We start from the raw sequence: 12,366 nt of genomic DNA, 5'->3' as shown, positions 1-12,366 counted from the left end.
GTTAAAAAAAAAAAATGCCCGTCCTGCTTGGACCACGTTATGTGGTCTGCAGTATGTATAAATAAATAAAAATAAAATATACCTAATATTATGTTTACCTAAAATGTCCTGCATGTGTGTAGAAATTATTTTCTCAAACAAAGTATTAAACATGCTCAGAATGGAAATTGGTGTATAATTGCTGGGGGCAGAAAGGTCTCTTTACTTATAAACTAGGTACTACCTTTGCTACTTTAAGGGTGTCAGGGTATTTTCCCGCCTCCAAGGAGTGATTAAACATATGAAACGGATGGATACCTAATATATCTACATTATCTTTCAATAACATGAAGGAAATTGTATCTAGCCCCGTTGCCTTACTTGCAGAAAGGTTTTTTTGCTACTGTTAAAATATCCACCACTACCGCAACTATCCACCAATATCATGCATCACGAAGCTATCACTAACAGGTTGTATTGGTACGGCAAATTCATAAGCGGGAGGAAGTTGTGCTGCTAGTGACGGCCCTATGTTAGAAAAGCAGTCATTAAAAGCATCTACCGTAGCTTGATCGACTAGTTTGGGCAATACAGGCTGATTTGAGCGTTACCGATTACATCATTTACAATAGTCTATACTTTTTTCGTGTTTCCGTCAGCCTGCTGTGCCATAGAGGAGTAATATTGTTTTTTTTTTTGTTTCTGCATAAGAGATACTGATTTATTCCTGAAGCATTTAAATTGGCTCCTGTAATAGGAGTTAGGCTTGTGTTCTTTCCATTTGTGGTACCACTTATCATATTCTTTTGACACAAATTGAATTTCATCGGTCATCCAGGCACAGATGGGCTTACTCTAATTGTTATGCATTATAGGGATGCTACTAAGATTTATCACATATCTAAGAGTTTCTTCAAATTTTAGATATTCAATGTAAACGTCACTGTCATACAAGATGTAAAAATCAGATTGTTCAAGGTTTCTGCGAAGAAGCTTATGATCAACCTTCGCATGCATATGTTCGACCGGCGACTTCTGTCCGGGTGGATTGGTTTGTATAACAAGAAAAATGGGTAAATTATCAGCTATTACATCAGAGTAAGTTCCAGCACACACCCCAGTATATATGTTGTATAGAGCATGATTTAATAAGGTGCTAGATGTGTCAGTAAGGCAAGTAGGTTCTGTGATAAAATTGCTCAAGCCAAATGACTGGAGCGTATAACTGTTTTGCGCATAACAAGCTAAATCAGTGTTAAAATTACCAACCATAACAATATTACATTACAGCCAACCCTCCCGATTCACCCGGGAGACTCCCGATTTTTGACTGAACTTTCCGATTGTACGATCGCTGTCTTATGTCTCCAGAAAAGTGGTCTCTGTTCGCACAATAATGGTTTTTGCGAAACCGGCACTGTGAAATCTAAAGCCACATCATAATCATCAACATCACCAACAACGGCCGCACTAGCACCATCGGTATCATCGACTAAGCAGCCGACTACGGTGCCTAGTAAGCCGACTAAAGCCAGAGCCTATGTAGCTCTTGCATTTCATGCAGGCCTTCCTCCATGGTGCATCTTGTTGCTGCTGCTTGCAAGGCGTTGCTGCTTGTAAGGCGTTGCTGCTTGTGTGTATGATTAGTGTTGGCTAGGACGTGTGTATGCGGTGCACTGTGTAAAACTACAATCCTTGTGTGCTTGATGCCATGGCGCTATCAAAACGCAAGAAAAGGTATTGCAGAAGTTCTTGCAATCTTATACTTCTGAATTTCTGTGCTTTTTGACATCAAGAAAAGGAGAACCTTATGCATTTTGTACAACTTGTGGATGCGACGTAAGCGCACGGTGGCAAAGGCGACTTGAAACTGCACGTTTCCATAGCGCACCGCTGAGCAGCAAGACAACATAGTGAGCTTTCTCCAGAACAACTGCGATGACAATGTCATACGTGTGGAGTGCCTGTTTACGGGATTCTTCGTCGAACACAACCTACCCCTTAGTGTCAGTGATCACGTTGGGCCTCTTCTACGGAAAATGTTTCGGAAATGCGACGATGCGAAGCATTATGGATGTCGACGCAACTCTGAAATGCAACTTGGAAGAATGCAGAGGTGGCCAACCTGAAATTTATTTCACAGGCATCGCTCTCCAGTCTTCGTTTCTTTATGCAGAGTTTCCCTCAGCTGCTGCCCCGAGATTCCAATGAATCCGCTGAAGACGCTTTAGATGCTCTCGAAGCTGAGCTTGCCACACTACAGGCGTACCATCTTCAAGAGCACATTCTGAATGAAGAAAGATGGGACGTGCAGTGGTCTATGGTTGGAAAAATGAAAAACACCGATGGAAAACATGTTTCGCTGAGTTGCTAAGGTGATGCTCGATTTACTCGTGATTCTGCATAGCAAGGCAGAGTGTGAGAGAATTTTAGCATGAAAGAGAAACTAGGACTGAATTCTGCTCATCAAGGTGCAACACAACCCTTCAACACCTGCTGCTAGTGAAGGGCCATCAGTCTGGACCATGTTTTGAGTAAAGCTACTCGGACAAATTTCTGAAGTGAGCAAAGCCTGCTACTGCAAGGTCCCTGCAAAAGGACTCATTGAACACTGCCTGAAAGTTTCAACCCCCCCCGGTCCCACCGGAAATTGGAACAGTGAATGCAACCCCCCGCCCCTTTGGCGCGAATGAAAAGTCTCCCGATTGTTGATCTCGCCAGGTTGGCACGTATGGTATTACTCTCAGACTCAAGCCTCAAGACTCAAACTCAAGCCTGCCCAGGAAAGGTACCATCAACGAGTTAGGAGATCGGTAAACCACACTAACAATTAAACCGAAATCGTCTTATAAACAGTGCTTCCATATATTCATCAGTACTTGAGAGAGAAGGCAGAAATTGAAAATAGATGTTTTTTTTAACAAAAAATGTGACGCCTCCGCCTCGCAAATGAGAATCGCGGGGTTGTGACAAGAAGGTGTATCCGTGAATATTGATTCTTTTGTTAGACTTGAGCCATGTTTCTGAGACAACAATTAGGTCAAACAATGATTTATTACATGAAATACATGCAACCAAGGTGTTAAAGTTCTTAAGAATACTGCGAACATTGCATTGAAATATAGAACATGTGTTAATATATCCGATCAACTTATCAGCCTGGGAAGATAGGAAAGCCATACTTAAACAGAAAGAAAAATTATTCTTAGCTAATGAGCATTAGTATAGTTAACCTATGCGGGACAAGTCTGCCTCGCAAGTTATGTGCACAACAGGCGAATTGTTCCCCTTTAGCATAAGCACTTTGCCTTGGGAAAACCAAATGTATTTCCAGTTCTTCTCTTGCCACACATGTCGTGCCTTGCCAGACAGCATTTTGTTCTCAATTCAAAGATGTTTGTTTGCATAAATTGGCTCATGAGCCTCAAGACCAAGATTCCCAGTATTCAGTTTAGTCTTCTTAGCAGCAGAGAGCACTCGATCATGGAAAACTAACAACATTAGGCCTCTTGTATTTTGACTGCACCCGGTGGGCGATCTCAACGTCACCCTTGCGTAGTTTAGCGCCGAGGTACGTAGCAATTTCCTCCACTCTTTCCATTAGGACTTTGTTTTCGACCGCTGGAAGACCTTTGATCTCGAGGTTCATATTTCTACTATACTGTTTCATGTCAACAATTTCCTTCTTTGCAATATCAAGTTCCCTTCAGAGCTCTTGAATTTCCTTTCTGGACTGGTCATACTGGGCATTTACTCCGTGAGTTCATTACAAAATCAGGAACGTCTTTCTTGAATTTTTCAAAGCCTTCATTAATAATGGTGAGATAATCTCAGATTCCAAGCAGTTTAGCATGAACTTCAGCATTGGAACCCTCCACCCGTTGCCACCCCCATTGTCATGGCATTTGCAAAAGCATCCATTTTCCCTACCAGATCCATCAGAACCTTCGCAACTTCCTTAATGCTGCCCGGTTGTTTCTCCCCGAGGGCCTTCGCCACCCCACCAAAGCCGTCTGTCATAACTCACACTTAGGTATGGCCCAGTTAACCTGGCCTGTTTACACGAAAACATGAACCTTCAAGAGAACGTACTGCACATACATTGCATGTTCAACACCTGGCAGCAACACCGATGACAATGCATGTGTGAACTCAGTACAAAAAAGATACAACACCAACCTGCAAAAAACAATGGAGCCTCGTTAGTCAGCCTGCATTCACTGTCGCTGCTACTGCCAGAATGCTGGGCGAGACAACCACCTGCTCGCTTCAAGCGATATCAGTTCCTGTTGCTGTTGCTTTGGGTAGATGGCAGTACTGACGATTGTTGACACCGGCAACACGCCCGAAGGCAATGCCGTCCATGACGACAGTGTTGACGGAGAACAGCCTTGCTACAGAGGAAGCTTCCCTTGGGAAAATCGGGACGTGTCACCAGTAACAGCCAACTGCAAGATACGATGGAGCCTCATTAGTCAGCGTGCATTCATCATCGCTGCTACAGCAGTCTGTCTTGTACTGCTATCTTTGTCTTGTGCATGTTAATCTTCAACCCCACTCTTACACTCTCTCTGTTAAGGACCTCAATCATTTGTTGTAACTCGCCTCCAGTGTTGCCGAATGGAACAATGTCATCTGCAAACCAAAGGTTGCAGAGATATTTGCCGTCGATCCTTATTCCTAAGCCTTCCCAGCTGATAGCTTGAATACTTCTTCCAAGCATACAGCGGAGAGATGGTGACTCCTTGTTTGACCCCTTTTTTTATAGGTATCTTCCTACTTGTGTAGAATTAAGGTAGCTGTGGAGTCTCTGTAGATATTTTCCAAGATATTTACGTAAATGGTCTGTGCTCCTTGATTACATAATGCCTCTATGACTGTTTGTATCTCCACTGAATCAAATGCCTTTTCGTAATCTATGAAAGCCATATAGAAAGGCTGATTGTACTCTGCAGATTTCTCGATTACCTGATTAATGACATGGATGTGATCGATTGTAGAGTATCCCTTCCTGAAGCCAGCCTGTTCCCTTGGTTGACCAAAGTACACTGTTATGATGTTCTCCATTAACTTGCACCATGTGCTAGTCAATAGTATCGGTATGTGCTGTACGTCTCAACGAGTTGTTTGTTTCTGTTTTTGTGGACGTTATCACTTTCATGCACAATCGGTTAGCAGGAAGCTCCACTGTTTCCAACGATGAGGCAAATGCCTTTTGTAGAAGTGTGGACGACTGAGTTGTGTAGTGTTTAAGAAATACGGTATTAGGAATTTTGTCCGGGCAAAGTGATTTTTGGACATCAAGTTGTAAAGGCAGGTTAAAAACACCAGATGCTGACATTGTAACCTCAGGCATTTCGAATTCGTTGCCTCTTAGTGGGATATATAGAGGCTGCTTGCATGTAAAGACTGACTGGATGTAAGGGCTGAAAGAATTTGCAATAGTATAGATATTCAATGATACTATCAGAAATTTCAATTTTATTCACAGGGTCTGTCTGGCATAGATAAATACTTCAAGAATTTACACGGTTGATGTTTCATGAACTTGGTCAAAGTGTGAGAAAAAGTGCTCTCTTGCAGTCTTTAGTTGTGATTCATACTGATCTGGAAGCTTGAAGAAAAATGCAGATTTCTTTTTATTTTTGAGTGTTTTTTTCCACTTTTCTTTTAAAGGCAACTCCTACTTTTCGTTTGTCTATATTTAGGATATTGTCATTTTCAAATGGCATTGAGAGTCCTTTCACCGGTAGGATGGTCCAGTTTCCTTACAAACTAATCAATAATTTTAAATAACCAATAAATAACTGAAACCGAGACAGGTAGCTGCTTCGCATGACGTCTACGACGAGTCTATGATGCTGGATCTTACACTGCTGTAATGTAAACACAGAATGTGTGCTAAACACGCAGTACACATGGTGTCACTGCCAAAAAAGTGAAGCTGATGTCATCTAACCACATGGGGAGCCTTACCAGCTCTTTTGAACTGGACAGCAGCGATATCAGCTTCGATTTGAGTGACGATTTCATCGACTACATGATTGCTGAAGGATCGCCGTTCGCTTTTGACTTGCCTCCGCCCAAGGCAGCTGACATGTCCCAAGCTCAATGCATTATGCTGCGGCAAGGTGAGGAGAAGCATCGATATGATGCCTGTCAAAATGACTAGTGTCGGCTGGCGTCTCGTATAAAAAGGAGCCCGCTTTGTCATTTCTAGGCAAAGATGCAGTGTAGGCTCTGACTTCGCAAGGACAAAGTAAAAAGTCATACATTCATGGGCATGAGTTGAAAACACTTTAAATTCACTCAAATTTGCTTTTAATTCATTCTTTAAAATTCATTTTCAGGAGAACTAAATGACTTGCAGTCATATCGTTTGGCATGGAATTCCTTGCATAGTCTTTCTTCTTTTGGTGGGAATCAAGTCTTGCTCAGTATGTTCGATTCCATTTTTCAACTTTTGTTGCAGTAAAGAAGTTGTCCTGCAATATTTCAAGGTAATCTATTACAATTTCATCGTTTGTCTTGCTGTAATATTTAACTGCTATGTGAGTCCTAGTGCCACTATGCAACATGTGGCTGCCTAGGCGATACAATTCTGAAAGTATAAGCTTGTGATTAGAATTGCTGTCTTCTATGCTGATTTTGGAAGCTAAAAAGTGAGACTTTAAGGGCCTGTCCTGTTGCTTTCCATCCCTTTGTCTTCTGTTTTCTTTTCCAATAACTGGACATTTCTTAATAATACCCCTTATTCAAACACCACTGCATTAGAAAATATTGGTGTATAAGTATGCCATCTGCCTACTTCTTAATGTTATGCACATAAATTTTTTATTCTGTTACCCATTGTACAGCGGCGGTGTATTTTTCAAGTTTTCTTTTTCTTACCTCCGAATTTCAGCGTTATACCAGTGTCACACTACGACTTTTGATCGTGATCAAGCCTAGTCCGGATAGAAATTCTTGACCACAATTGGCCCTCTCCCGCAGCTTACGTAAAGAAGCCAACCGCAACCGAGAAGTTTAATCCCAGTTGATCGAGATCGAATGTGTGCTATGTGCCATCGGTATTATAGATTAGCACTTTCATGAAGCAGTACAGGAGATAGATCAGGCCTTTGATACCGTGAAGTACATTTGTGGAAACAAAGTATGCATAGGGAACTTGGATTGTGAGAATGAAATCTGTAGCTAGTAAAAGTTGGTTGGTGTGCTTGAGGTAGTAAGCATTAAAACACCTTGAAAGCCGTGCCTGTCTGCATGCTGCCATGCTGGTGGTTTAAAGTGTGTACATATTCACTGCAGTTTCATCTGTGGTCCTGTGGTTGCTGCGCTGAACACGAGCCATGGCAGTGGATGTGAAACCAGAACACTATATGCAACGTCTGCACGAAGCTTTGTCCAAGGACAATAATATCACGGAGAGGAACAAGTCAATCCTGAACAAGGTCTTAAAGAACCTCTGTGAAGAGATGAAGGAGGACCGCTTGTTTGCTCTGATATTTAAAAGGTAGGGCAAGGGTACGCTTTATTTGCTGTGTCAAACTGTGGAACTGTGAGCATTCATGCTTAATGTGTGCTAAGGAATATTGGCATCCATCTGAATGTAACATGGAACTAGACGAACACACTCGAACAGGATATTAAGAAAGAAAGAAGGGCCCCTGAAACGGTTCGGTCAAATTTTATAGACACATAGGGTACAGCTTAAATAGAACATTTGCACCACAATTTAAGTGAAGTGTTACGTATTAATGGAGCTACAAGCGATTAGAAGTTACCCTCCTCCCTAGCCATGCTTTTCCTCAACTCGTACGCCGAGCGATCTGGGCTAAACTTCGCCTTCGCTGGTTCTGTGTCACGATGCGACATCACATCGTCCACTTCTGGTTGTTTTGGAGCCCCCCCCTCCTTCCCCCGCGCGATAGCTCTCCGCTAGCCGCTTGGCCGTCGACCCCAAGCGAGAGCTATCGAAGCAGCGTGCATTGCGAGCATTCTGTCGTAGCACCGAACGTGTCTGGTATTCCGGTAATCACACACTAGCTGAACGTTTCAACGGAACGGTGGAGGCATAAATTCAAGCTGATGAAGGAACTTTAGTGTAGACGTACGTGAGCTGCCTGATCGGCCTCCATGGTATTGCTCTAACCAAGTGCAAAACATTTTAAACATTTACAAAAACAACATGTTAATGATTACTCTCCTGCAAAAAATTTACACCAGCAGCAAAGAAGAATACATTTTGTTACTGCTACTGTGTGTGGTTGAGCTCTATGCCACCAGGTGGCTGCACCGTGCAGACCATTCACATTTGCGCTTCTGTTCATTCTGTGAAACGACACGCAAGGGGACACGGCCAGGCCCTGTCCCCTTGATCTTGCGTTTACCCTAATACCGGACTCTCGAAACGCTATTGTGTCAGTAATCTTCCGGTGTAAAGTGACGGCCGCAATCGCGCAAATCCTGGCGCCGATCGGATAGCGGCAGTCTGATGCGCTGCAGCCAGTCCGCTCGTCTACTGGCTTGCAGAGGGACACAATGTCGCAGCTTGACATATTGCCAGTCGCTATGTTTGCAGCCCACAATGCAACAAAGTCAAATCTCAGCACTCGCAAAAAGACAGACCGACACCAACGACAGAGCTCTCGTCAAAGACAGAGTACGTTGTAACACAAGCAGACGAACATCATTTGTTTACCATAAAGCTGGAAAAATTATCGATCATGCGCCCTGGTCAGCCAATTGGGTAGCTCGCCCCACTGACGTCATATGGGTGATTTCCGTCATATGGGTAGGGGCGACTTAAAATTCCGCCGAGCAGTGTGCTGCGATCGACAGCAATGTGCATTTTTAAAACCTTATGGTAAATTACACGCTTTATGCAGAGCACTTAGATGTGTCAATGAATGATCAGAAGGACCTGCTCTAACGACTCAGTACGTTTGTATCATCAAAATCGTTTCAGGGTCTCTTGAAGAGAAGTCTTTCTGGTCTGGGGATCAAATTTGGCACCAGTGCCTTTCTGGACCAGTTGCTCTGCCAGCTGAGCTAACCTTGAGGCTAGCAGAAAGTAGGGTGAAAGTGAATTTATTGACTTCTGTAAGGGTGCAGGAGCGTAGAATGTTGAATGAGCAATTGAGGTCTTGAGAAGTTCACTAGGTAGAGGAAATGTTACAAAAAGTTCACATTTTTTTGCAGATAATGTGATGCTGCAAATTAGGTTCGTGCTACTGTTAGGTAGGGGCAAGGGTAGCTTTCCCTTGCTGAACAGCATGCATTAGGCCTTGCTTGCATTAGTTGCATGTTTTACATTGTTGCTGGCCAGAAAATGATGCACAATTTGAAAACAGCGGCGCAAGTGTGCTGTATTTGTGTTAGTGAATATTGGACATTTCAGACTATATTACACTGGAAGCAGCTACGAAGGGCTGCGCATCCGGCAGGCTGATGAATTTGACATCAATCTTGTTATGAAACTGCCTGTTCAGGAAGATGATTTTAAGGTAACAGACATTTCTTCTCTTTTGCCACCAACTAGTTTTACAGTGTAAAGCTTGCCATTATTTTAACTTAATATACTACTAAAGTCAATTAGACAATTTTAGCAGCATTTTTGTAAAGGCCCTGTTTTCCTCATTATCATGTCCTTCTTATCATCATTGTGCTATTTAAGTCCACTGCAGGATGAAGGCCACTACTGGTTATTTCCAGCTGGCTCTGTTCTGCACCAGCTAACTTCATCCTGTGCCTTCTTAATCCCATCACTGCACATTTCTGCAATCCTTGAATCCATTTTGCTTTTTGAAAGCAATAGCTTTCTGTAACTACTTTGTGGAATTTTGTGGCAGTTCTTTTTGTTTGTCTTTTAACCATAGTACAGCCCATGTATATATAAAGGATCAGCTGTACTAACCCTACAGATATGCCGATGACACGCTTTGTTGTCCATGCTGGGTGTCCCAACGTCACTTCATCCAGATGTTGGTTAAAATTTTGCTGCGTGAATTTGTTTATATTTTGAAAATGCGACTATACAGTTCGGTTTTGTTCAATACAAGATGGCTCATGATTGATGAACACGTAAGTAGGTCCCCTAGATCAGCTGCTGTAACAGCAGAAGTTAGCAGTTCGTCGCTTGTTTTGTAAAGAACACCTCAAGTCAAGTTGATTTGTCACACTGAATATGTCAGCAGGTATGTGGCACATTTGAAGGCTTCCAGTAAATGGACAAGTTCAGTTGCGCTTAAGCTGCGCTTAAGCTGCTATGGCTGCGCTTAAGCTGTCGATGTTCAAATCACCACGAAGCAACAAAGTGTATTTGCGATCATTGCTCCATCAATAGCTTCTTTTCAAGTCACCCTCTAGATTCCCTGCAAGTTTTGGCGTCATAGGTTAATTGACAGTCAGCACATTTGTTAGTAATTTAATCATTGGTTTATTCACTATACCTCAAAGGTCCTAAGAAATAGGACATTATGCGAGGACACCATTACATTGTGTCCGCAAATTGTTCCAGAGCTCCAAATCCAAGTTATTTATTCCAGAGCTCCTGCAATGTTTCTTTCTGCATTTATTCTCTTTATTTTGTCTGTGGGCTTATGGTAGTTATCTTAAGTGCACTAGTTACTTATAGCTTTTAAGACAAGCTTCAGATTGTAATTGTGGAAGCCGTCACATTTTGGAATGCAATTTCACTAAATTCGCATTAAGGGTGAAAATATACCCAGAAAGAAGGAAAGACAAATACTGGTTCACCATTATGCTCAGCCTAGAGCTCTTCTTACAGTGAACTTTATTCTGGCTTCATGCTCTACCCACAGGGAAATCCAGGTGCATTACATTTGTGTTCTTTTTCTGTAGGCTTCTCATTACTGAAGATACTTTCTGCTAGAACATTGTCAACAAGTACAGAAGTTAATTGCTGCTGCACACTATTGTGTGATAATAATATATACAGGCTGATTGCCAATTGGATCTTTGGGCACCCTGCAGCAGTGCTCACTTGCACTGCATTCAGTAACCTTCTAATAATCTTTGACCTCAGATTGCTTTTGGCAATTCCTCTCAATGCCTTTGATAGCTCTTTAGTAATGCCCAACTGCCTTCATATCTTTGATAATCTCTTGATCACTTTTGATATGCCAGAGTTCACTTTTATGCTTTTGATAGCCTTCATACTTGCTGTCAAGACTGTTGCCGTACATATAGAATTCATATTACATACGACCTTACCTGGGCAACTCACATTACTAATATAGTGAACAATGCTAACTGCACTCTTGGTTACTTAAGGCGAAACTTTTTTAAGGCTCCACACACTTTGAAATTATTGCTTTATAAAACACTAATATGCCCAAAATTAGAATACGCTGCATTAGTCTCTTAACCCTTTGAGGGTCGAATTATTTTGAAAACAACTTTCCCAGGTGGTCAAATTACTTTATTGCGGATCTTGAATGTACAAAATGTATTAAGTCGGGAATAAATAGTCAAAAATAATTAGGAACAGTATTTTGGTGTCGGCATCACTCAGAACTGCTAAATGTTCAATAGTATTTCCGAGCGTGGTACTCCTTGAAACACGGGTCTACGCACAGCACCTTATCGCAGTCTGCACACCTAAAATGCGTGTCTGTTCTCTTGAAGCGAGGAGTTGTGTTGGCGCGCACATGCCATCTTTGTGTGCGGCTGCCTTGGGCAGAGGTCTGAGGCACCCTCTCGCGTAAGCGCGTTGCCGCGGAGAGCGAAAATACCTCGCGAACAACGCTATAAGTAAGTGGTGATAAACAAGCTAAGAGCAGTGCCAATCAAGATAGAAATCAACTTCCGCCGCCCCTGCGAGAGCGTGCCGACAAAGAGAAAAACCACGTTTCGCGCGCCTCCGTTGCGATCACGCGGCGGAACCGAAACCGCGAAAGCGCGTTTCCACTTAGAGCGAGAAGACCTCGCGAACGGCGCTGATAAGCATGCTAAGAGCAGCGCCAATCAAGATAGAAATCAACTTCCACCGCCCTGCAAGAGAGTGCCGACAAAGAAAAAAATGACGTTTCGCGCGCCTCCGTTGCGATCACGCGGCGAAACCGAAACCGCCAAAGGGGCGTTGCCGCAGTCTGAGCGACGCGCTGAAGCTAGCAATCAGCTCTGTTTATCTCCCCAAGAAGGTAGCACCAATTTCAAACGCATCTTGTAAGTGCTAAGAGGTGGCAGCACCTCCCGATGAGCGCCCATCGTCATTATGGCGCGAAATTTCAAACAGAGGGTCGTAACCATACCCGTACGGCAAAGACCTTGCGGGACAGAAAACCGCCGCCGTACATGTACGGCGAAAACCTTCAAAGGGTTAATTAACACATTAGAATTAGTTCAGAATAACGCTGCTTGTTT

The 12,366-nt window shown here is 42.9% G+C and overlaps 1 protein-coding gene across 6 annotated transcripts in view; it reads left to right on the top strand.

Moving 5' to 3' along the window:
- Positions 1-12,366, top strand: part of LOC126526931 (cyclic GMP-AMP synthase-like receptor) — an 86,276-nt gene that overhangs the window by 15,843 nt on the left and 58,067 nt on the right. For 4 of the 6 annotated variants that reach the window (XM_055068450.2, XM_050174638.3, XM_050174637.3 and 1 more), the window contains 2 exons: positions 7,288-7,492; positions 9,380-9,485. In XM_055068450.2, the coding sequence (XP_054924425.1) occupies positions 7,329-7,492; positions 9,380-9,485 (270 nt within the window). In that variant the 5' untranslated portion in view covers positions 7,288-7,328. Of the gene's footprint in view, positions 1-6,451; positions 6,480-7,287; positions 7,493-9,379; positions 9,486-12,366 lie in introns of those variants that run through there. The other 2 variants (XM_055068449.2, XM_050174640.2) reach the window with 2 other exon arrangements.

Source organism: Dermacentor andersoni, chromosome 9 (genome assembly GCF_023375885.2).
Source record: "Dermacentor andersoni chromosome 9, qqDerAnde1_hic_scaffold, whole genome shotgun sequence".
NCBI lineage: Eukaryota > Metazoa > Arthropoda > Arachnida > Ixodida > Ixodidae > Dermacentor > Dermacentor andersoni.
The sequence above is the reverse complement of the archived record's forward strand: the minus strand, read 5'-3'. Positions and strand labels throughout refer to the sequence as shown.